The sequence below is a fragment of the Microtus oregoni genome, unplaced genomic scaffold (assembly GCF_018167655.1).
Source record: "Microtus oregoni isolate MIOR12 unplaced genomic scaffold, Mior012 000000F_ref0000247, whole genome shotgun sequence".
Classification (NCBI taxonomy): Eukaryota; Metazoa; Chordata; class Mammalia; order Rodentia; family Cricetidae; genus Microtus; species Microtus oregoni.
This window is the reverse complement of record NW_024543059.1, coordinates 40,451,668-40,476,899: the sequence shown is the minus strand read 5'-3', so window position 1 is coordinate 40,476,899 and position 25,232 is coordinate 40,451,668. Positions and strand designations below refer to the sequence as shown.

Here is a 25,232-nt window from a genome sequence, read left to right as displayed (position 1 = left end):
TTAGTTTTCCCCTAGGTTCCCAGCCTACCTAACCTCAGGCTCTTGGCCATTTAGGTAGTGTTGAGCATGGGTTCCCTCTCACTGAGTGGGACTTTATTCAAATCAGGTCATGGTTAGTTACTTTGATGACCTTTGTGACTAATTTAAAATGAACACTTTCATCTCCCTTTCAAATTTCAAGAATAATATTTCTTGATATTAAACTCCTAAAAGGCCTGTAGACCTATACTTTTTATTAAAATAGTCTCAATGTAGGAAATTGTTGAGTTATTTCCTAAATGGGATCGAATGAGAATTTATTATTTATAAAATGAAGATGTATAAAAAGTGGTTTTTTACTAAACTGTGCACTTGATTAATAAATTTAAAAACATAGGCTAACAACTAAACCTTTGAGCATGTGTAATTTTCATACTAAGCCATCATTTTAACACTAGGCTGCAACCATGTCCCTCATCTTACTTTTCATCCATTTTGTTTGTTCGTTCTTTGGCAATCTCATATGTGTACCATTAACTTTCCTTTCTGATTTCCATCCCAATTTTACAGCCCCTGCCCACATTCATGGGTGCATTTTTGTTGTCATCTTGTGTGTTCATCACCTGCACCAGGGTCATTTACTCTTACACTGCCTCTTCTCACATGGACTTCTTAGTTCCTTTTGCTGAAAATCAAATCGTTATCACACGTAAGTCTATGAGCTTTCATTTTTATTATTGTTCCTGATTGGAAACAATTCCAGATACACAGAAAAAATAAAAAATAATTTAAAAAATCCACATATATCCTTTGATTCTGTCACCTATTTGCATTGATTGCAAGCATGTTAAAAAGATTGAGATTATAGAACCAATATCTTTACAGATCTCTGAGATGAACACATCCAAACTCACAGACCAGTTTCTCCTGTATTCTAAGTTCTTCTACGAGGGAAGAAAACGAACTTTGTATATATACTTAAACTAAAATGTAGACATATCATATTATATTTTCAAAGGAAAATAAAGCATCATTGCCACATTACAAGATGCACCACACAGCATTTCAGTACCACGACCAAGTGGGAGCTGCTTGTACAAGGCAGGAACTAGACTGATTACAGCTTAGCTAAAAGCTAAGTAGGTCCTGACCCTTAATAGTCATGCTGCATCCTTCCTTTCCTAGATGGTGGCAACAAGTATCTTCTTTCAAATGAACAATCAATAGTAAAGAGAGGGGCTGGGAAACACAGTGGGTAGCAAGGGGACTGAGCAAGGTCTCCTGTGGTCATGACGCACAATGACTTACCGAATCAAATCTAAAGGCTGCTCCTTGTAAAAGTAGGAAAACCGAGCCCAGTTCTGGTGAAGGGTGTACCTCTCATTGATGTGAGAAGGAGTCCTGGATGGCTTCCAGTACTGGCCCTGTGCACAGTCAAGGAGAGTGTAAGAGGAGAACATGAGAGACCCAGCTGGTGGGGAGGGAGCCTCTCTGGACAGGTGAACAAAACTGACAGCATCTTTTGCTGATTGACTTCTAATTCTTACTCCAGTAATATAGAGTCATTTGCTAACATTTTCCTAAGACACCACAGTCAGGGTGATTTATTTATTAATCTGGCCCAGGAAACCAAGTGCCATTTACACAACAGCTGATAAACTGTTAGAGCATTACGTGGACATGAGAACTGCGGAGAAGAGAATGACTGAGCACAGTGTGCATGAGTACCCAGCTTCAAGTTTAACACAAGTGAAGGTTGATGTAAAAAAGTGACATTTTATACCCTACAAATTCAAGAATTTTGTTGTTTTGTAGGTAATACCACTGACTTTTAGTGAGTGAAAATTGAAGACCGTGTCCCGAAGGTGGTGTTTGGGGCTGGTGTAAATCACCTCTCTAAAAAGCACACGAGAGAAAGCATAGCACTTCAAAGTTGACAGATGTCAAAGATGGTGAAGTCTAGCTTCTCCTAAAGACAGCTCAATGCCAATGATTTCCAATGAGCAAGGGAAGCTGTGCTAAAAGGCTGGACGCACAGCTTAAAATATCCTGGGACCACAGCAGGTACTGGATTTATAACAGGGCAATGAGCTAAAAAAAAAAAAAAAAAAAAAAAAAAAAAAAAAAAAAAAAAAAAAAAAAAAAAAAAAAAAAAAATCAATGTACTGCAGGTAAATAAAATCCTCAAAGTCTTCAAAGCATAATCGCCTTTGTAAGTAAAGATTAACAAAAATGCCTGGCAATATGTGTGCTACTCTAACAGGATCTTCCTAAGTATAGCATCGATCTTCCTAAGTATAGCATATATTGGTCTCTTGATTGGAACCCCCACACTGTTTTTCTCCAGAAGACTATGGACATCTTGTGGTGGGAGGCATTATAGGAGGCTGGACAGTTTCCCTCCTTTATATTAAAGGATCACAGGTGTGTTAAAAGGGGAAAATGCTTCTATGAAATTGCTGCTGCAGTCTACAGGAATCAGATCACAGTCATCTTTGCAGAACCAACTTAAAGTCATGTTTCATACTGTTGAATGATTGGTTGCAGTTTAAGTCATATGGAAAAGTTTGGCTGCAGGCCTTCAAAAATCACTTCTATTGAGAGAGAGAGAGAGAGAGAGAGAGAGAGAGAGAGAGAGAGAGAGGAAGGGCGTGGATTTGGGTGGGAGGAGAGGTAGAGAGGATCTTGGAGATGTTTTGATTGAGGGAGCTACTGTGGGTCTAGCCAAAAACCTGGCACTAGAGGAATTCCTAGGAATGCACTAAACATCTACTTCTTTTCTAGGCAGTCCTGACCTCTGAACTTGGATTCATGGTGGTGTGAAAATAATAGCCAACAAAATACTTTCCCTGTGATTGAATCCACTTCTCTCTTGGATGGATAAACATGAGTGCATTTACTCATTAAAAGATTCAAAATCTATGAGTAAAGACAGGATAGAACTTTCTGAGTAATGTGCCACCCAAATATATAATAATTCAAGAATGGATTCTAAAGAAAATACTGTGTGCAAATACAAACGATCATTAAAAGTACTTTTCATTAGAAATGCCAGCGTAATAAGGCATTGAATGCATTTTAGCTCTGCGAGTACGCTCCTCAGGTTGGAAGCAGGGAGTCTGGATGTTTTCCCTTTGCCTAGGAGAACTAAGCAGTTTGAAAAAAAAAAAAAGGAAAAATGTTGGACTATTGTTCGATCCCTCGGGAAGGCAGGCTGTGACTGAGATAGGAAATGGGCTCTGACTTGTGAAGGTGGCTGATACTCACATCGTGGAGTGGGTAGGCAGATAAGTAAGTGTTGGAGTTTAGTAATCTTTCGATTCCAATCTTTTTCTTCCCCTCTTCAACTCCAAAAGGGCATCGTGACAGAATATAGTAAACCTGCCAGGTAGGTACCAGAAGAAGTCAGTAGATGAATTCTACCTACAGCACACAAGTATGCAGGGACTTCAATATGTTGAATATTTGAGGTAAAAATGCAGGGACTAAGACAGTAAACCTAAGTTAAATGTGAAGACACTTCAGCACCTTGCGGAACTTCAACTTTTCACACTTTGATAATCGCAAGTGCTCAGTGTCTACTCTGAATGGACGCAGGCCCTGACTACAGAAAAATGCTTTTCTTCACGGACCGTGAGAGGCCATAGATTGAGGCGCTAGATGGAACTGGCAGGAGTTTTATTCCTGGGTTCTGACAATACCCCATTGCCTTGTTTGGGGCCAAGGGTGCATGAATCATCATTTAATTTTCTTCTCTTGTATAAAATACCTCTGAGACACTCCCATGCCATAAATTTTTACTAGAATCGGTGTTTCAAGTGCCATTATTAATAGTTCACTTGGAGAAATAGGGGACTAAATTGATACGTGGCCAGGTTGGTTTCAGTATTTCTTCAGCCTATCACTCTGATGATATAGATGGGGCCTTTGCCAGATGTTATGTTGTTTATCATACTGGGACTGACGGTCAAGCTCAGTCCTTGAGACATCTAGAGCCTAGATGGTGGGGCTTTTACCCTAAAACTCCTGGTGACCTTGTTAGACCTGTCTTCAAGCTCCACCTAGTTCTGTCCCACCTGCAGCTTACATCTGCAGCTTCTTTTGCCCCTGAAATCTTGTACCCTTCATTCATATTGAAATCAACTCCTTGCAAGCTCTTCATAGTTTTCATATTTGATCTCCTCCAATGAGTTGTGAATATTTTAATGACATCTAGGATTGTGAATCATTTCTAGATTTTCATTTCATCATAACAGTCACACTCTCTCTCAGTCAGAGCCGTACAAAACACAAACACATTTGCTGCATCAAAGGACCTGAAACCAGTGATCCATGGGCTGAAGAGTGGAGGTCATGCTTGCAGCATGGAGAGAAGCCATTATGCTTCTCAGTTTGAGTGCCAGGGAGCTGTGTGCTTCCTGAAGTAACAATAGAAGTTGCTTCCTGCCAAGTGCACTCCATCTGTGGGTTAGCATGTTCAGTTTAGGCAGATGTGCTGCCCCCTGGGCTTCGTTGTCCTGTTATAGGATACAGAGGGAGATAGATGCTCTAATTCTAATATGCACTAGAATTTTCACAATGCCATGTGAGCATGGGTTTCAATTTAAAGTTGTCCACTGCCTGGGCCCCTAGCAAAAGCATCATCCTGCCCTTTGATGCTCTGAAGTCAGCCTCTCCACTCCTACAGGGAAGTCCTAGAGGGCATCTTCTGATGTTAGAGGACACTGCTGGCTGGTTGAGGTCACAGCCTCCCTGTGGCCTGGCAGATTACTCATCAGCTCCATAGCACGGAACTCTTTCTCTCCAGTAAAGCTTCCTGTTTTCCACCCAGCCTTATCTGGAAAATGTATGTGGGCCTGAAAGACTGACCTTAACTTAAAGCTGTCTCTAAGTCAGATGCCTGAGTCATCCTTATCTTGACACTGGGCACGGACCCCGACTAAGAAGACTTGCACTAGGAGCTCACTATAGGACGCTACGGTCACATGCAAAGCCTGTGTTAGGAGATGCCACTTAATGCAAAGTAAGTTTGTTCCCAGGCTCCCCAGTCCTATATATTCCTTAAATCTGGAATAAAGTTGAGCTGATACACAGAAATCTGTCTCCCAGAGGACTGTCTCTATTTGTGCTCAAGGGCCACCAAAGATTTCTGCTACCCAATCTGCTTCTTTCCCCTCTCCACATGGTGGCCAACAGGCCTGGGGGAAAGAGGACCCCGCGGGTCTGACAGGAAACTTCTGCATCTACACTGAGAATCTGCTAAGAGCACAGCCACTGTCACCAGTTTCCTGACCCAGATCTTATAGACAGCAAGCTGTAGCTCCTTTGTGACTTCTGCTGTGCACCCAGATGTGCAGGAGATGGAGTCTTCGTGTAAACCCCCAGAAACCATCTTCACAGTTGTCAAGGTCTTCTGCAGCAGTTTCTTCACATCACCCTGGCTTCACAGACTGAGGGTAGGGTCTAAACCCACATTAGGTTTGATGTAAGGTAATGTTGGCTTAAAGGTTTGATCTATCCACACCCCAAAAGGTTCAGCCACAAGGCTGAAAAAGCTGTCTTACTGGGTGTCTGTCAACTGCAATACACTTTCAATTTCCTTCAGGAATGTCTCCTTGGTGTCCAAGATTTGACTGACTAGCACAAGTGGCCGACCAGCTGGCCATCCTCAGCATTTCACAAATCTGTCTTATGAAGTTTTCTCACTCCTGGCTTTTGATTCAAACTAAGGAACTTTAACTTGATCACACAGAGGTCAATGTGACATTGTATGCCTGGAACAATTTTCATGGTGTTTTGTCTCAGGGAGAAGGGATCATAGGGAGTGCCAGAGAGATGAAGGGGAATGCTAGTTAAAGGAATAGTCAAAATAGATCCAACATTATCTACCTCTTCAGCTTTTGTATGTGTGCAAGATTATTATCTTCATGGATTTATTTATTTATTTATTTATTTGCTTATTTGTTTTGAGATAGGGTCTTAACTTTATTTCTCAGAACTGGCTGGAGCTCACTGCATAGTCCAGGCTGGTCCCACACTTAATGGTGGTCTTCCTGCTTCAGCCTTTGAAGGGCCTGTATTCCAGGTATGAAATACCAGGCCCAGCAAGTCCACTCCACAATGGTCTATTTGTGATATTCAGGAAGGATTCTAACAGTCACATAGACACATGGAGGAATAAAAGTGTTATGTCCAGTTGGGGAAGTGTTGTTTCTAGAGCTTCTCAAGGCAGGGTTCCACCAATATTCAGAAAACATGGTGTCACTGAATCTCAGCCAAGTGGCACATGCATGTACTATAGCAATGGAATTTGTCCACCACAGATGGACAGGAAGCTGGTGCCCTCCCTTTAGTGTGCTCTGAAAGTCAGGTCTGTCTTTATGACCAAAGTGACAGAAAATTTCTTATCGGTTTCTCTTTCCATGCAGATGCATTAAGCAGAGATTCAATTCAGAACTCATGTTAACTGTGTAAGCTTTTCTACCTATACAGGTGGCTAAATCTATATAAAAAATTCCATACTTTTTCTATTACGATGGTGTGCACACACATATGCATCATGGGGACTCTCGATTGAACATTATATATGTGTGTCACATGCATGCATAAATAATTTCTTACTGTGGTGTTTGGGAAGATGCTTTCAAATATGAGGGTCTGTCCTAGTATGATGCTCCAGAGATTTATTCATTGTGTCCATACACAGATTAAAATGCTGAGTGGGACAGGAAGGAAGGGACTCTTTCTACATCAGCCTTTTAAACGGTGAGCATGGTGTTTCTGTGCTATAGAAGGAAGGGAGCCCATACTCCCACTTACAAAACACGCTGGCAAGGTTTACAAGCGACAATGAGCAGCACAGGATGAGGTGAAGGAATAGCAGCGACCTTCCTGCGCTGAACAGTCTCCTGGTCCATCTTTGTGGAAGGTGGGATAAAGCCTAAATCTAGCACTTTGTATACATTAGGCTGGAGCTCGGCAATTAGTAGCATCCTCAGTCATTATCAGACTATAATTAGAACAATAGAGAACAAGTTACTGACTACATTTTCATTTCAGCACAGGACAGTAATAGGACCTCTGCTTCCAGAGAAGTTACTTATTTAGGAAACAGCAACATTACGGCTTGAAAAGAAGTTTTCTGATACAACAGCAGCCCCTTCCTATTCCCTGAAAGGTGCTGGTTTGACGTGTAGGCCTTTGTATCTTTTAATTCTGCTGGGAAAATGAAAATGTTCTTTCGCAATTCATATTCAGTTTGCATCATACCAAAATTTTAGTAGCTACATCTGTTTGATATCTCTGTAAATTTGAATAAAAATAATGGTTTAAGAACTAGTAAGAGGGCTGGAGAGATGGCTTAGTGGTTAAGAGCATTGCCTGCTCTTCCAAAGGTCCTGAGTTCAATTCCCAGCAACCACATGGTGGCTCACAACCATCTGTAATGAGGTCTGGTGCCCCATTCTGGCCTGCAGACATACACACAGACAGAATATTGTACACATAATAAATATTTTTTTAAAAAAAACTAGTAAGAAAATTGAATGTGCCATATCTTCTACTTATAAGCAGAGAATGTGTGGGTCTCAAGGGCAAATAGGTCTGTAGTGGCTGGGAATCAGATGGTATAATTAAATCACACACGTGTGCACATGCACACACACACACACACAGACAGACACACACACACACAAAATACAAAGGCAAGACCAACATGGTCTTTGTTCTTCTGAAATCAGATGTCTAATGAGAATGAGAGCTCTTTCCCACTGAGCAGTTGCTGTATGTTAAGTGTTGTTCAAAGCTATTTGCAGATGAATTCACTTAAGTTTCAGGGTAACATAAGAAATGTATGATCTCAACCCAACACAAGGAAACAGTGGTGTCTGGGGCTTCCAGTCAGCAATGTACAAGACTTAGGACTACGGAAGGAGAAGAAATATTGACAAGCCTGAAAATGATTTAATTGGGGAGAAAATGTCTGAGGCTCCTTGAAGCCTAACTATATATAAAGAAATTAAAATATTCAAACTGAATTAAACTGATCGATATTCTGATGTTAAATTTATAAAATTCAATTTTAAGATCACGGAATCAATTTACAATGATGATATAATGCACAAACCCTTGGTCTGTCAGTGATAGGCTGTTCCGGAGTTATGTTATTCCTCCTATACTATTGTATCTACTATGAATCACCTACTCTTAAATAATATTTGAGGAATAGGGATTTTATCAAGTTAAAACTGGATCTAACATACTCCATCCCTGCATAATTCTATGAGATGGTAATATTTGCCGTGCCTAGGAAAACTCTGAGTGCTTAGCTTTGAGCCTGCACAATCCCGTAAGAACAGAGTCTTACACAGCACACATGGAGAGAGGTGTCCAAAGCCTTCACCACTTACAATTCTGTTTCTAGCTGAAGATGGAAAGAAAGTGGCCTCGTCTTCAATGAGGAAGAGCTCCTGACGATGTCTGCTGAACTGGGCAGTGAAATACTCAGGGTGAGGGTACTTCACAGTGGCTGGGAGCTTCACAGGCCCAAGCATGTACCTCAGAGGTGTGTACTTTGGTCGTGGGATGTCACTCAACTTAATAGGCATCTTGATTCCCAGCACTTCAGCATAAGTGACTAGGACCTCCCATGGGGCGTGGATCTTCACAAAAAAGGTTTTTCCATCTTCAGAGTTCTGCATAAAAAAGAGACAGAGTGAAAGAAAGTTAAAGATAAAAGAAAGCAAATCTCAAATTCTCAATGATGAAAATAAATTTTCAATTTAATCAATTTTTAAGCAAAACTTTTAAGAAATAAGATTCCTCTAAGATGTTTATGTGTGTGTACGTACTATGGTGGTTTGAAGGAGAATAGCTTCCATAGGTTCATACGTTTGAGTGCTTTGTCCCTAGCTAGAGGAATTGTTTGAGAAGGATGAGAAGGTGTGGATTTGTTGGAGGAAGTGTGTCACTGAAAGAGAACCTTGAAGTTTCAAATGCATATTTCAGGTCCAGTGTCTTATTCTCTTCCTCCTGTCATGGATCAAGATGGAATCTCTCAACTGTTCCTGCCTCTACAAAGTGCTTCTCCATCACATATTCTAAACCTCTGAAATCCTTGCTCCCCCAAAAACTTTGTTTTATAAGTTGCCTTGGCCATGGTATCTTATCATAGTGAAAGAAAAGAAACTAAGACATGTTCTAACATAGAAATTAACACATATATATTATATACATGTGAATATATGCATGCCACAAGGAGGAGTGCTACAAAAACACATGGAGACTGAGAGAGAATTTTGTTTGAAATATACTTCAGGTTTATGGCTATACTAGCATAAATATACTCGATATCATCTATAATATACTTTAGTGTGTCTAGTTCACTCAGCACTAGACTGATTCACAGATATATATATATATATATATATATATATATATATATATATGATTCTAGACACTATAATAGTTTTTGATGAGCGTCATCTCAGGATTTTGTTTCGATAATCAGTGAGGTTATTAATATTTATTATATTATATTATATTACATTGCACTACATTACATTATATTATATGCATGCTGCTAGATATTCCCACTCTTCTTCCATAGTTCCTTCATAGACCCGACCTGAAGGTCCACTACAACGGAAAGTAGGTTATATATTGTGTTGTATTACACAAATTCATTGATTGTATCAGTAAAAACTGATGAGAAATAATAGTTAGAAAATGAAAACAAAGTTGGAGGATTTCAGAAGAGTCACAGATAGAATGTGATCTTAAGTAGGGCTTAAACACAACTTTAAAGGTAATTGTAGAGAAGCGATAATAAACATGAATACAGTTACAGAATGAAATAATGTTACCTATTCATGAACAGAGTACCATGGGTTAAATAGTGGCTATCCTGCAAGACAGCCAGGCCCAGTGTGCAATGTGACAGGCAGCATCAAGGTAAAACAGCTATGTAAACAAAGTGCTTCATCTTTCTATACCCTTAGTGGAAGACACGTGTGTATGTGTGTGTGCGCATGCATGTGCATGCACGCGTGTGTCTGATATTGCATATGTAGTGTGTGGGTGTGTGTGACTGGAGTCAGTCTTGTGTGTAGCTCCATAGGAGTCATCCACCTTGTTTGCTTGTTTGCTCTGAGATGGTCTTTCACTGGGACTGGGGCTCACCAATGAGGGTAGACTCGATGGACACTATGTCCCAGGGGCCCACTTGTTTACCACAGTTGGCATTATAAGAACATATTACCATATCCAGAGTTTTATATGGTTTCTGGCTGAAATTTGTATGGCAAACACTTTACAGATTGGCCTTTCTTCGACTTCCTATGCTCCTGCGCATTTTAAGAAGCTTCACTGAAACGTCACCTTACTGACTACTGACCTGTGAAAATGCAGGATGTCTTGTCTCCATGCATATTTCTGTAGCCAAAAGATTTATGTATTGCTCCAAACCCACTATCTATCTAGCCAAATACATGAATAGGAGAAAAACCCACTTAAAATAAAATCCTTGGATAATTTATCAAATATAGTTACCATTTTATCTTCAATTTCCAACTCAAGACCCGTTTTCCTGAGATTTAGTTCAAACTCGCGTCTTCTTTCCTATGGCAGAAATAAATGAAACGATGCTGCAGATACTCTGCCTTAGTGGACAGTGCCAGCCTGATACTCCATGGGAGCTGACAATGCTAGGCCAACCCTTTGTGTTTGTTGGCAGTCCCAGGGCGACTCTCTGTGTTAGTGCACAGGGACAGCCTAACACTCTATGCTAGCTGACATGCTTAGCTAACCTTGGTGACATCTTATTAAGGGCTAGGCAGACTCAAGGCTGTGCTTCCAGAGGGTTCTAGAACCTTCCATGGTTGTATGTAAAAATACACTACAAAGCATTCCTGACTTCAGGTCATGGGCTGATTTTGACCTATACCATGATTGACAAAACTCTTGAAACACAAAATAGGAACAATCTCTAAGGTTCACAAGATTCACATTTGATGATACACACAAACTTTCACTGAGTGATTTGACAGTATGAGAAACTTGGAGACAGAGACACACAGGCTCTTAGCTGGTACAGGCTCAACATTACAAAGATCAGTGATCTTCAAACAAATAATTCTAATGCCACTTCTGTGGTAACTGCTTCAGCCAATAGCCTTTAAGATATCAGCCTACTTGGGCATGGTCTCTTGTACTATAAATATAGAAGTAAAGCTTGCACAGCCTCTCTCTTGGCTACTGGATTTGGTTCCTTTTACCCTCTTGTGCAGAGAACTGTGATCTGTGTATCTACCCTTAAATAAAGAAATCTTTATTATATCAATTCTCAGCTAGGACTACTTTATAGCATCCATCTACATCTGGAGCCAGACACAATTGCTCCTGGCAGCACCCATCTATTCCTGAGAGAATGTTGAGCACTGAAGACACTCCACTTTGAGCTTCTTTTCTTCTTGGCAAAATTGGCCTTTGGGCAAAGAACTGCCCATGCCTTGACCACTGACAAAATGCACAATGTCTGTGCAGAACAAGCAGGATACAAGAAAAAAGAATACCAAACCTTGCCAAGACAGGGGAAGATGGTTTTGACAACTTTCCTGCCTCTGAAAATGGTCAGTCAGTTACTCTAGGCCTTAACCAAAGTTGGCTGCTCCAACATTGCAAATGAGACTTTGGGTGATTGCCCAGGTAGCCAGTTGTCTCTGTCATTTATTGCATATTTTGGAAGGTGCTTGATTAACTTCCTGTTTACTCAAGTAATATTATTTCCCTTCTCAGGTCTTCAATGGGGTTGAAGACTAGATAGTTGTAGTTATTTTCCTTTCGTGACTTAGCCAAGCCATTTCTAATACAAGACTTAGACTCCTTAGGATAGGATAATTATTGAAACATTAAGAATATGTTTCTTGCTTGATATTGTTTATGCTGGTTGTAATTCTAATTTTTATACTTGATACTTGTTTTTATTGTATATAGTTTTGTATTAGGCTTAGAACTCTCTTATTTAGACAAAAGGGGGAGGTGCTGTGAGAACTCCTTCAGTCAATAGCCTTTAAGATACCAGTCTACTTGGGCATGGCCTCTTTTTACTATAAATATAAATGTCAAGCTTGTGAGGCCTCCCTTTCTCAACTTCTGGATTCAGTTCCTGTTCCCTGCTCATGCACAGGACTGTGATCTGTGAATCTGCCCCTAAATAAAGGACCCTTTATTATACTCAATTCTGAGGTAGTGTGGGACTATTTTATAGCATCCCTCTACATGACACAGCAGGCCATAATCTCATCGTGGTTTTTGATCGTGACTAGCAAGAGGACTTTCACTTAGAGAAAAAAGGTTAAGATTCACCACAAATCATGGCTTGTAAATAATTACTGTAAGATTTAGACAAAGCCTTGCTGAACAAATCCTTTTCCAGCCTTCATTGTGAACAGTTCAGAAAACTGAACTTTGAAAGGCTTCACTAGGATGTATTGAGTCATTTATGATCAATGGGTTCCTTTACATTGAAGTTCTGGAAGACACAATAAGGAATCTCTGTTTCCTTTCTGCTTCCAGTGTTAATGTGAAGGGGCCTAAGTCTAAAAACCATCCCCACTCAACTATCTTGACTTAAAAATATTTCTTGAATATATAACATAATTAAAAATCCAGTAGGAATGGAGAATAATTTAAAATGCTGCATTCAGCACCAACAGAGTGACTGAATCTCCAGTTGCAAAGACAAGGGCTTTTGTAACTTAGACAGTCACCTACCCTAAGAGTTCAACAGAATGGATGGCAGAAATAAGAGTGAATTCCAGATCATTAAACATTATTTTAAATGTTACTACTTTGTAATTAATGAAATAGTTCTAAATTTCTTAAAAATTCTCTTAATTTTTATTTTATGTGTATATGTTGGAGCAAGGGGTGCTATACAGTATGTGTACAGCTGACAGATTCTTAGACAGACCCACAGTGTACAACTTGTGGGGGACCTGACTTGTAGAGCTTTAGGAACACTTGTTTTTTGGATAGTTACTGTCAATTTTACAGAAACCTTGTGAAGCTATGCATCTTCTCCCCTTCAAAATGGAATTCATTCCCAAAATACCTCAGCAATGTAGTTCCCTCCTCTATGGGCAAGGGAATGACTGTCCCGTGGGGCCTTAGGGTGATAACATTTACTCTTGGGTCTAATAGTCAAATCTACTTAAAGTCAGTCCCCCACAATTACCTTTGCTAATAGACCACATAGGGATTTTAAAAAGATAGGAAGACAGCCTTTCAGCTCTTACTGACAAACAGGTCTGGATGTTACCAAAGCTGGTTATCCCAATAGAGATTGGGGGGAGGGGAGAGGAGTCCAAGGTTCAGAAATGTCTACAGATCTTGTCTAATGGTTTGGAATGTCAGGTATTTCTTCTTGGATACTGGCTCTTCCTGAATGGTGTCATCTTTTTGTGGAGTGCTTCTTTCTCAGGTTCTATCTATTTTTTCTTTATGATTCTGAAGTGCATGTTGACACCATCCTTAATGCCTGTGTGGGTTATACAAACTGGAAACCTCATGCGAGGGGGAAGAGCAGCAAGAACAGCAAGAAAAACAGCAGCAGCAAGGAACAAGAAACAGTGTGATTAGAGAGAGCATAGAAAGAAGAAACGGGATATGATGAAAAGATTTATGTTACTTAATTTATTTTGTTTATGCTCAGATCTAATTAGTCAGGTTTTTGCCTGATAGAGCAAATCGTTTTGAATCCTGAGAGTTTTAGTGGGACTTAACCCCAACATAAACCTTGATATGTGTGAGTATCCTGTCTGCATCTAAGACTGTGCACCATATTTGTGGAGTGCCCACAGAGGACAAAGGGGGGCATATGGGCTCCTAGGACTGGTGATATGGATAGTACTGAGCCTCCAAGTATATGCTGGGAACCACACATACATGTTTCTACAAGAGCTTCTAATGCCCTTAACTACTGAGCTACCTCTCAATCCACCTTTTAAAATTACTTGCACAAAACTCAGGGGTTTTTAGAAATTTATAATTCAGTAATTCCATCCTATTGATCCAAATCACCTTACTTTGCACCAAGATGTATAAGAACAAAGAACATAATTGGACCGGAACTCTTTGATTCTAGGAATGATCTTATTCATGCATAAATGAAGAAAACAATGATTAGTCCCTATACCTCGTCAATCAATGCATTTATGTTATCCAGGCTACTTACATTAAAATTTTTCTGGTTATATTTTGTATAATATCAGTGATGTTCTATCAAATATGTGCTCATTTAATCATAAATACACATAGCTGTAATGTTAATCAATACTCAACGTAAAATTATATCTTAGAATATTATGGCTAAAGAGAAAAATATGCCAACCAATCTAATTATGTTTATTGTTACAAAATAATGATTTGATGAGAAGTAGAAGATGCACAAGGGCAGCAATTTACGTAAGAAAAAGTGTGGGAAAAATAAAATGAAAATTTTAGGTGAGGAAAAATTTTAACTGTTAGAGGCTTCTTCTTATAGATCTTAAAAAAACAATGGATGAAAGCATGTGTCTAATTTTTATGTAATTCAATTTTTATATACATATTCTTGGAGTTAATTTATAAAATATACATTATATCTTTAAAAAATTATGTTGTGTTTCTGTGTATGTATTTGTACATGTAAGTACCATGGCTGTGGAGGCCTGAAGAGGGCATCAATGTCCTGGGACTGGAGTGATAGGCACTTGTGAGCTGACCCACATGTGTGCTGGGAACTGAAGTCATGTCCTTTGCAAGGGCAGTACATGCTCTTAACTACTGATTCAACTCTATCACATATATATGTATATATATATATATATATACATATATATGTATATAGATAGATAGAGAGAGAGAGAGAGAGACTCATTCTATCAGTTCTGATACTCTAGAAAATGTTTAGTAATACACTAGTTAAGCAAGAGAAGAACTGAGATTTGGCTATTGCTTTACATGTGGAGATGGACTTTGAGGATGGGGTACATGGACCTTTGCATGTACTACACTAAAGGTTTTATTTAAAGATTTTTTTGGCAAATAAGTAATAATATGTAGGGAAGGGATATAGAGACATGTATATGAGAGTGATAACAATTTTTGACTATCAGACTTAAGCTGGATGAAGATAAGAGGGGTAAGGAGCAATTACTATAAAGATGCTTTCAGAACCTCATCTACTGCAGCTGTATCACATAAGCTAAATTATGGAGTGAGCCACCCTGGGTGCTCATCAACAGATGTGGTGCTTTGAATAATAATGGCCCCCACAGACTCATATGAGTGCTTAGTCATCAGGGAGTAGCAATACTTAGAAGAATTAGGTGGCCTTCTTAAAGGATATGTGTCACTTCCTGAGGCTTTTATGACTTTGAGAGCCTAAGCCAGGCCCAGTAGCTCTCCCTCTCTTCTTTGTGCGTGTGGATCCAGATGTAGAACTCTCAGCTACACTTTCAGCACCATTCAGCCTGCATGCTACCATGCTCCCTGCTATGATGATAATGGACTAAACCTCTGAAACTGTAAGAAAGCCCCAATTAAAAGCTTTCCTTTATAGGAGTTGTTGTGGTCGTGGTGTCTTTTCACAGCAATACAACACTGACTACAACAACAGAGGAGTGAATGGACAAGGACAAATGATATATACATAATGGAGAAGAATGAAATTGTGTCATGAATACATCAGAAACTGGAGATTATGGTGTTAAGGGAAGAAGGCTGGACTAACAAAACAAGTATTGTCATGGTGTGAAGAGGGTGTGAGAGTGAAAGGGGGACATAAAGATGTGGAAGAGGGAGAAAGAAACAGATGGGTGAGCATGTTCAAAACATGTTATAGGCAAATATGAGAATGTCACACATCCCATAACCAACAATTGCTAAAGAAGGTTTACAAAAGGAAAGAAGTAAGAGAGGGATGGATAGACAAATGGATGGGTGGATGCAGGAAGAGAGGGAGTATAATGGCATTTCAATTGTATTTTAATAAATAAAGACTGCTTGAAGATCTGACAGTAAAACAGTCCCACTGGTCAGCCTTACAGACCAGGTTATAGTAACACACACCTTTAATCCTAGTAGCCACAATAACATGCACCTTTAATTCCAGTAGCCACAATAGCACACACCTTAATCCCAGTAGCCACACTAGTTGTCATAGAAATCTGGTGGTGTATGGCTTTAATCCCTGTGGTGTATGCCTTTAATCCCTGCCCTAGAAAAGATTATAAAATGGGAAGAGACAGCTCTCAACACACAGTCTCATTCTGAGATTCTGAGAGGCAGGATAGCCATTTAAGACTGAGTTTGAGGTAAGAGCCAGTGGCTGGCTGTTTTACTTTTCAGATCTTCAGGTTGAACTCCAGTTTCTGACCCTGAGCTTTTATTAATTGTGCTTCATTTGGAACTCATGTGGATTCCAACTCCATGCCTACTAAAACTGGCTCAAAAGGGTCATGTCCAAAGGTTTCCCATCCCTATCCACTTGGCATGATTTTACCTAATAAGTATTTTTTCTGCCAAAACCCTGCCAGAGCAGAGCTACCCCTTTGGGAGACCTGCTGCATAGTGACTTGGCAATTTCCTAGGATCGTGCACACTCCCCCGCCCCCTGTTATGCTGTGACTTGAACAGCTTCTGGTTTATATTCCCAGAAAACAATTTACTGAGATCTCATAACAAACATAGGTTCATTTGATTAATAAGTCAATCAATAAATAAATTTGGAAGTTATATAATTGTAGAAAATATCACCATCAAGGAATTTAATAATCTTTCCATTATATCATAGATGATATTCTGCAGGGCTTATATTGTTTTTCTGATGCATCCATTTACTTAATAATATGACTTACCTTTGTTTTTCATATTATATCCTTTAAAAATGGTATCATAACAGAGCCAAGAATGAAGTACTTTTGGAAATGATACAGTCTTTATGGACTAATAATGACCAGTTAGCTGACAGTATGCATATCATCAAAAATCAAAAGTTAGCTAAAAAAATTAATACCATTGAAAAGGATATTATTAATTTTCCAGAAAAGTTCAAGTCATGATAAAGAGTGTTGAAAAATTATCTGAAAGAATTCATAAATTTGAATTTGACAATCAAAATCTGTTAAAAAGTTATGTTAAGTTAGCAGATAGAGTATCTCTTCAGGAAGGTATTCTGCACAACATCCAAGTACTATCCAAGGATGAGAAGTTATCATTATTGGATAAATTTTATACCTTGAAATCATACATGTAGAATGAGGCCCAGAGGTTATGTGAGTCATTTAAATCATTAGATATATTCACAGGTCAAGAGATTAATTCTTTACAAAAACAGTGGTAAAAAGATTTGAAACGATTGAGGAAATTATCAGAACTGATAAAGGGAGGTGGAGGTAAAAGGGCAGGATTTAACATCACTATTACCTTTCAGAGTCAGAGATGACATACCAAGGGTTTTAGCTACTTATCCTGTAATCACCTCTAAAAAACCATACAGCATTAAATACCCTAAAGCATTCAAAGAATGTGAATGGAAACCTATAGGTATGAATGATCTAAAGGAAATTAAATAAGCACTAGTATCTTATGACTTGTATTCACCATTTGTTATGGAGATGGTGAAAATGTGTGTTTCCAGCAATAAGGCTATCACACATGACTGGTATCAGCAATCCTAGAAGATGGGCCACAACTGCTGTGGAGATGCTAATGGAGAGAAAAGGCAAAAATTTTAGGACACCAGAGAAGAACAAAGGATTTGAGGCTTCCCAAGATCAAATTCTTGGTAAGAGCACTTATGCTTCTCTGCAGGATCAAGCTCTTTATGATGGGCACATCCTTTACCTATGCCAAAGAGGTAAATGCTTGGGGAAGGATTCAAGAACTAAGAAAAAGAATTGAATATATACTAGAGTTAAAGAAGGCCAAAGAGAACTCTTTAGTGACTTTTTACAAAGATTAACTAAGGCTATAGAATAGGAAGATAGAGGAGTCCTTATTGAATTTCTGGCTTTTGAAAATGCCAACTTAGGAGTCCTGGGACACTGGCAGACCAGGATTTAGCCAATGACCTGATCCAGAGTCAGTGATCTCCACTAGAACAGGTACAGGGAAGTAACCACTGGCACCTAGAATATTATTCAACAGAATCTCAGAAAGCTCCAACCACACCTATTAGAGGAAAAGATGAGTAGAAAAGGTAAGAACACATGCAACACCACAAAGAGCAAAACAATGCCAGTAAAACCTGAAGACCCTAAAACAGAAAGAAATGAACAACCAAATATAGATGAAGCAGAAGAAAAGGACCTAAAAAATAACTTCAGGAGAATGATTGAAACTCTTAAAGAGGAAGTGAAAAATTCCCTTAAAGAAATGGAGGAAAATACAAACAAAAAATTGGAAGACAGCAGCAAACCACTTAAAGAAAACCAAGAAAAATGAATCAAACATATAAAAGGAACTATTCAAGACTTGAAAACTGAAATAGAGAGAATAAAGAAAACACAAGCCGAAGTAATAAAAGAAACAGAAATCATGAAAAAATGATCAAGAACCACAAACGCAAGTATGAACAGCAGAATACAAGAGATGGAAGAGAGAATCTGAAGCACTGAAGATACAAAAGAGGAAACAGACTCATCAGTTAAAGAAAACATTAAATCTAAGAAAAGCTCAACCCAAAATATTCAGAAAATATGGGATACTATGAAAAGGCCAAATCTAAGTATAATATGTATTAGAAAAAAATTTCAACTCAAAAGCACAGAAAATATGTTTAATGAAATCATAGAAGAAAACTTTCCCAACCTAAAGAAAGATATGCCTATGAAGATACAAGAAGCTTATAGAACACCAAACAGACTAGATCCCCAAAAAGGTTCTCTTGCCCATAATAATCAAAACACAAAACATACAGAGTAAAGAAAGAATATTAAGAGCTGCAAAGGAAAAAGGCCAAGTAACATATAAAAGTAGACCTATCAGAATTACACCTGGCTTCTCATTGGAGACAATGAAAGTCAGAATGTCATGGTTAAGCATTATGCAGACATTGAGACCACCTACACCAGCCCAGACTACTATACCCAGCAAAACTGTCAATCACCATAGAAAGACAAAACAAGATATTCCATGACAAATCTAGGTTTCACCAATACTTAGTCACAAACCCAGTCCTACACAAAATACTAGAAGGAAAACTCCAACCCAAGGAAGATGGCTACACCAACAAAAACACAGACAACTGATGGTCACAAAGCAAAAATCCCAAAGAAAACAAAAACACACAAATTAACATCACCGACAATGAAAACTAAACCAACAGGAGGTAGCAATCACTGGTCATTAATATCCCTTAATGTAAATAGAGTGAATTTACCTTAAAAATGCACAGAATCCAACCTTGTCCTGCATACAAGAAACACATCTAAACACCAAGGACAGACATCATCTCGAGTAAAGTGTTGGAAAAAACTGTACCAATCAAATGGACCTAAGAAACAAGTGGGTGTAGCTATCTTAATATCTAACAAAATAGACTTCAAGCCAAAATCAGTCAAAGGAGACAAAGAAGATCATTTCATATCAGTCACAGAAAAAATTCATCAAGACGAAATTTCAATACTGAACATCTATGCTCGAAATAAAAGGGCACCATATATGTAAAAGAAACACTTCTAAAGCTTAAATCACACATTAAACCCCACACACTAATAGTGGGAGACTTCAACACTCCCCTCTTACCACTGGACAGGTCAATCAGACAAAAAATGAACAGAGAAATAAGAGAACTAATAAATGTTATGACTCAAATGGGCTTAACAGACATATATAAAATATTTCATCCAAACAGAAAAGAACATACCTTCTTCTTAGCACCTCATAGAATCTTCTCAAAAATTGACCACATATATAATAACAAAACAAACCTCAATAAATACAAAAAATTTAAAATAACCCAAATATCTTATCAGTTCACCATGGATAAAACCAGAAGTCAACAGCAATAATAATTCCAGAAAACCTACAAATACGTGGAAATTAAACAATACTCACCAGAATCATCAATGGATCAAGGAAGAAATAAAGGGGAAAAATAAGACTTCAATGAAAATGACCATACAACATAAAGAAATTTATGAGACACAATGAAAACAGTGTTAAGAGGAAAGTTCATAGCACTAAACGCCTACATAAGGAAGCTGGAAAAATCCCACACTAGTGAATTAACAAAACATTTGAAAATTTTAGAACAAAAAGACATAAACATGCCTAAGAGACCTAGATGACAGGAAATAATCAAATTGACAGCTGAAATCAACAAAATAGAAACAAAGAAAACAATACAAAGAATCAATGAGACAAAGACTTGGTTTTTCGAGAAAATCAACAAAATAGACAAACCTTTATCCAAACTAACCAAAAGGCAGAGAGAGAATATCCAAATTAACAGAATCATAAATGAAAAGGGGGATATAACAGCAGACATGAAGGAAATACAGAGGATCACCAGGTCGTGTTTTGAAAACCTGTACTCCACAAAATTGGAAAACTTAAAGGAAATGGACAACTTTCTGGATAAATATCACTTACCAAAATTAAATCAAGACCAGATAATAAAATTAAACAGACCTATAACTGCTGAAGAAACAGAAACAGTCATCAAAAATCTCCCAACCAAAAAAAGCCCAGGCCAGATGGTTTCAGCTCAGAATTCTACAAGACTTTCAAAGAAGAACTAATACCAATACTCCTCAAATTATTCCACACAATAGAAACAGAGGGAATATTGCCAAACTCTTTTTATGAGGCTACAATTACCCTGATACCCAAATCACAGAAAGACATTACTAAGAAAGAGAATAACAGACCAATCTCACTCATGAATATTGATGCAAAAATACTAAACAAAATACTGGCATATTGAATCCAAGAACGCATCAGAACCATCATCCACCATGACCATGTTGGCTTCATCCCACAGATGCAGGCATGGTTCAACATACAAAAATCTGTCAACATAATCTACCATATAAACAAACTGAAAATAAAAACCACATGATTATTGAATTAGATGTCAAAAAAGCTTTGACAAAATACAACATGCCTTCATGATAAAGGTCTTGCAGAGAGAAGGGATACAAAGAACTTACCTAAACATAATAAAGGCAATATACAGCAAGCCAACAGCCAATATCAAACTAAATGGAGAGAAACTCACAGCAATTACACTGAAATCAGGAACAAGACAAGGTTGCCCACTCTCTCCATATCTATTCAATATAGTTCTTGAGGTCTTAGCTAGAGCAATCACACATCAAAATGAGATCAAGGGGATACAAATAAAAAAAGAGGAATTAAAACTCTCACTGTTTGGTGATGATATGATAGTTTACATAAGTGATCCCAAAAATTCTACCAAGGAACTTCTACAACTCATAAACACTTTCAGCAATGTAGCAGGATACAAGATTAACTAAAAAAAAAAATCAGTAACCTCCTGTACACAGATGATAAAAGGTCTGTGGAAGAAATCAAAGAATCAACACCCTTCACAATAGCCACAAATAGCATAAAATATCTCAGAGTAACTCTAACCAAACAAGTGGAAGACTTGTATGACAAGAACTTTAAATCCTTAAAGAAAGATATTGAAAAAGACACCAGAAAGTAGAAATATCTCCCATGCTCTTGAATAGGCAGAATTAACATAGTAAAAATGGCAATCTTACCAAAAGCAATCCATGGATTCAACACAATGCCCATCAAAATCCCAGCAAAATTCTTCAAATACCTCGAAAGAATGGTACTCAACTGATGTAGGATGTGTTCCTTTCATTGGTTGAATTAAGAGACTGCCTTGGCCTTTTGATAGGGCAGCCCTTAAGTGGGCAAAATAGACAGAACAGAATGCTGGGAAGAAGGGAAGTGTAGCTGATGCCATGATTCTCCTTCCTGAGATGGACGCTGGTTAGACTCATGCGTGTAAGTCGCGACCTCGTGGTGACATACAGATTATTAGAAATGGGTTAGATCAGGATGTGAGAGTTGGCCAATAAGAGGCTAGAAATTATGGGCCCGGCAGTGTTTAAATGAATACAATTTGTGTGTTGTTATTTTGGGGGTATAAACTAGCCAGGCAGTAGGACACAGCCCACTGCTCTTCTTACTACAGAGTGGCACCCAACGTGGTCTACTAACACCACGTAAAACCTGAAAAGGCTCAAAAAAGAATTCTAGACATAAATATGAAGTTTAGCACAGCTGGTGGCATGCCATAGCTTCTTTAAGAGAAAATTTCCTTACTCAGCAGCCGTACAAACAAAAGCCCAGCGGTTTTAAAATGTTGCTTCCTGGGCCCTACTGCTGGTGCAAACTCAGGCTATGGAGCATTTGTGGGTCTGGGTGTTTGTGTGTCCGCTCGGTATACTGAAAAAAGTAGCTGAGACCTTGCCTGTGACTCAGCTCTTCCTGCCTGGGCAGATGGCGGAATCAGGCTTGGGCAGGTGGGAGAGCATGGCGGATTCCTGCCACCATACCAAGAGTTTCCAGGCTGCACAGTGCTCTGCATGGCAGATTTGGCTGTAACTCAGAAAGAGTTTATGTACCCCATGCTCAGTCTCAGGGTTAAAGTGCTGAGTGTGGCTCCTACCTGGCGGCCCTAAAGCTAGCAGATAGGGTATGTTCATCACTTTGAAATTGGAGAGAGGTGGAGCCCACATCCAGAGCAGCTCCACCATGCTAGCAGTGCACTGCGCACAGCTCAGAGACACAAGAGGCTTCGCCATGTTGGACTGGGTGGGCAAGCAGGCAGTACCTGTATTTGACTGGGATTGTCGCAGTTTAGATTCTTAAGAGCTTAGCATTTTAAAAGCTCTTCAAGACAGTAGAGAATTACAGACAATCCAATACGACAGATTCAGACATAAAAGACCTCTGAATGGGTCGCAGTGTTAGACAGACATACATAGACTTGGGAGAGAGTAGAAAAAGAGTATTAAAAAGTCTAAAGTAAAGTTAATGCTTAAAAAAGGGTAAAGTCTTTAAAGAGACAGAGTACAGATAGTCATAGATTAAAAGAAGTATAGAGAAATAAGCCATGGAAAAATAGAAAATTCACAGAGAGTCTGGATTATATGTATTATTGTGTTTTCTTTAAATTTTTTGACTGTGAAGAAGCTAAGTAGAGAGAGACATCTCATTATATGGGCTGCCAAGCTAAACCAGAATGGATATTGTAAAGGTATTATGACTTCAGAATTTGGATCTAAGGGTATGATGCTTTGGAAAAGAGGTTCTTCTTTTGTTTTCACAGAGGATGAGACCCTGTGGATTGCTTCTATACCAATATGGTATGATAGACCACGCCCTCCTGAAAGATTGCTGTGAACACTTTCAGAAAATTACTTCACTCAACTGATGACAGAGATGAACCTAGCACATAGGATACACCATGAAAGGCCTGATTAACAGCACCCCCATTCAGCATGAAGCAGTTTGGAGAGAAATAACTGTGCCCATATTCCCAAATACTGTTTGTAAATGTTCTTTTACATTTAAAGGGGATATGATATAGATATAAATAATTTGCATTGGTATAAATCTTGATTTATTGATACAAGTTTAAGGTCAATTTTGTTATATGTGCTTCTCTGATCTTGATTAAGGTATTGTGATTGTGTAGTTCATTTAAAAATGTAATGTATAATTAGGAAATATAGGTTGTTATTAGATAATCATCAATAATAATCAAGCTTATATTCATGTTAGTCAGATTTTCTAGATATACAGAAATATATTTCAGTTAGATAGGCATTCTTCATATCTTTCAAAGACTGCAGAATATGGCATTTAATGTTTTAATAACTTAGGGCTTTTCATGCCAATGAGACACATATGTTTCTGGCAGCACCAATCTACTTCAAGAGGAATATGGGCATCGAAGAGGCTGCTCATGGAGTTGGTTAGCCATTTTTGCAAGAAATTGCTCTTGCCTGGACTGTTGCATAAACTGGACACAAAGAATCCACAGAGAGAAGACTGCTGAACTTGCCTAAAGATGAGATGTTACTTTGGGGTTCTTGATTCATAAGAGAGTCTGTGAGACATTCTGCAGGATACAAAAGAAAGTGACTGAACTATCTTTAAAATTTCCTGCTTCATGAAAATGTCTGCTGGATACTATAATCCTGAAGGCCAATGGTGGATGCCCCAATGGTACAGAAGAATTTTGGGTGACTGTACATGCAGCAAGATGTCTCTGTCAATTCTAGAGTTTTGGAAGTTGCTTACTTCTTGTTTACTTAGGGAATATTATATTCTTCTGGAGTCTTTGATGGAGTTGAAGAATAAAAAGCCATAGTTATAGTTTCCCATTGTTATAATAAAAGATAAAATATATCTAAATATTTTAACTGTAATTCTTGCTTGATATCTGTTATATGTATTTTACTATGTTAAAGCCTTCCTTTTTGTTTAAACAGAAAAGGGGAAATGGTGTAGGATGTGTTGCTTTCATTGGTTGAATAAAGAGACTGCCTTGGCCTTTTGATAGGGTAGCCCTTAAGTGGGTGGAGTAGACAGAATAGAATTCTGGGAAGAAGGGAAGTGTGGTAAATGCCATGATTCTCTTTCCCAAGATGGATGCTGGTTAGACTCATGCCGGTAAGCCGTGACCTCATAGAGACATACAGATTATTAGAAATGGGTTGGATCAGGAGTTGGCCAATAAGAGGCTAGAAATAATGGGCCAGGCAGTGTTTAAATGAATACAATTTGTGTGTTGTTAATTCAGGGTACAAGCTTACTGGGTGGTGGGACACAGCCCGCCGCTCTTCTTACTACACTCAACTTCATATGGAAAAGCAAAGCAAAACAAAACAAAACAAAACAAAAAAAACAACAATTCCATACGATAAAAGAACTTCTGGAGTCATCACAATCCCTGACTTCAAACTCTACTACAGAGCTAAAGTACTGAAAACAGCCTGGTATTGGAATAAGAAAAGACAGGAGGACCAATGGAACCAAATAGATATCATTCCACACATCTTTGAACACCTGATCTTTGATAAAGAAACAAAAAATATCAAATGGAAAAAGAAAGCATATTTAATAAGTGGTACTGGCATAACTGGATATCAACATGTAGAAGAATGAAAATAGACTCATATCTATGCACAAAACTCAAGTCCAAACGGATCAAAGAC

General features: G+C 38.5%; 1 protein-coding gene across 1 annotated transcript in view; it reads right to left on the bottom strand.

The window, feature by feature from the left end:
* Window positions 1-25,232, bottom strand: part of Ano5 (anoctamin 5) — an 83,183-nt gene that overhangs the window by 34,364 nt on the left and 23,587 nt on the right. The window contains exons 6-9 of the mRNA XM_041650011.1: window positions 10,528-10,596; window positions 8,388-8,672; window positions 3,247-3,360; window positions 1,288-1,403 (exon numbers count right to left, since the gene is read on the bottom strand). Coding sequence (XP_041505945.1) covers window positions 1,288-1,403; window positions 3,247-3,360; window positions 8,388-8,672; window positions 10,528-10,596 — 584 coding nt within the window. The remainder of the gene's footprint in view (window positions 1-1,287; window positions 1,404-3,246; window positions 3,361-8,387; window positions 8,673-10,527; window positions 10,597-25,232) is intronic.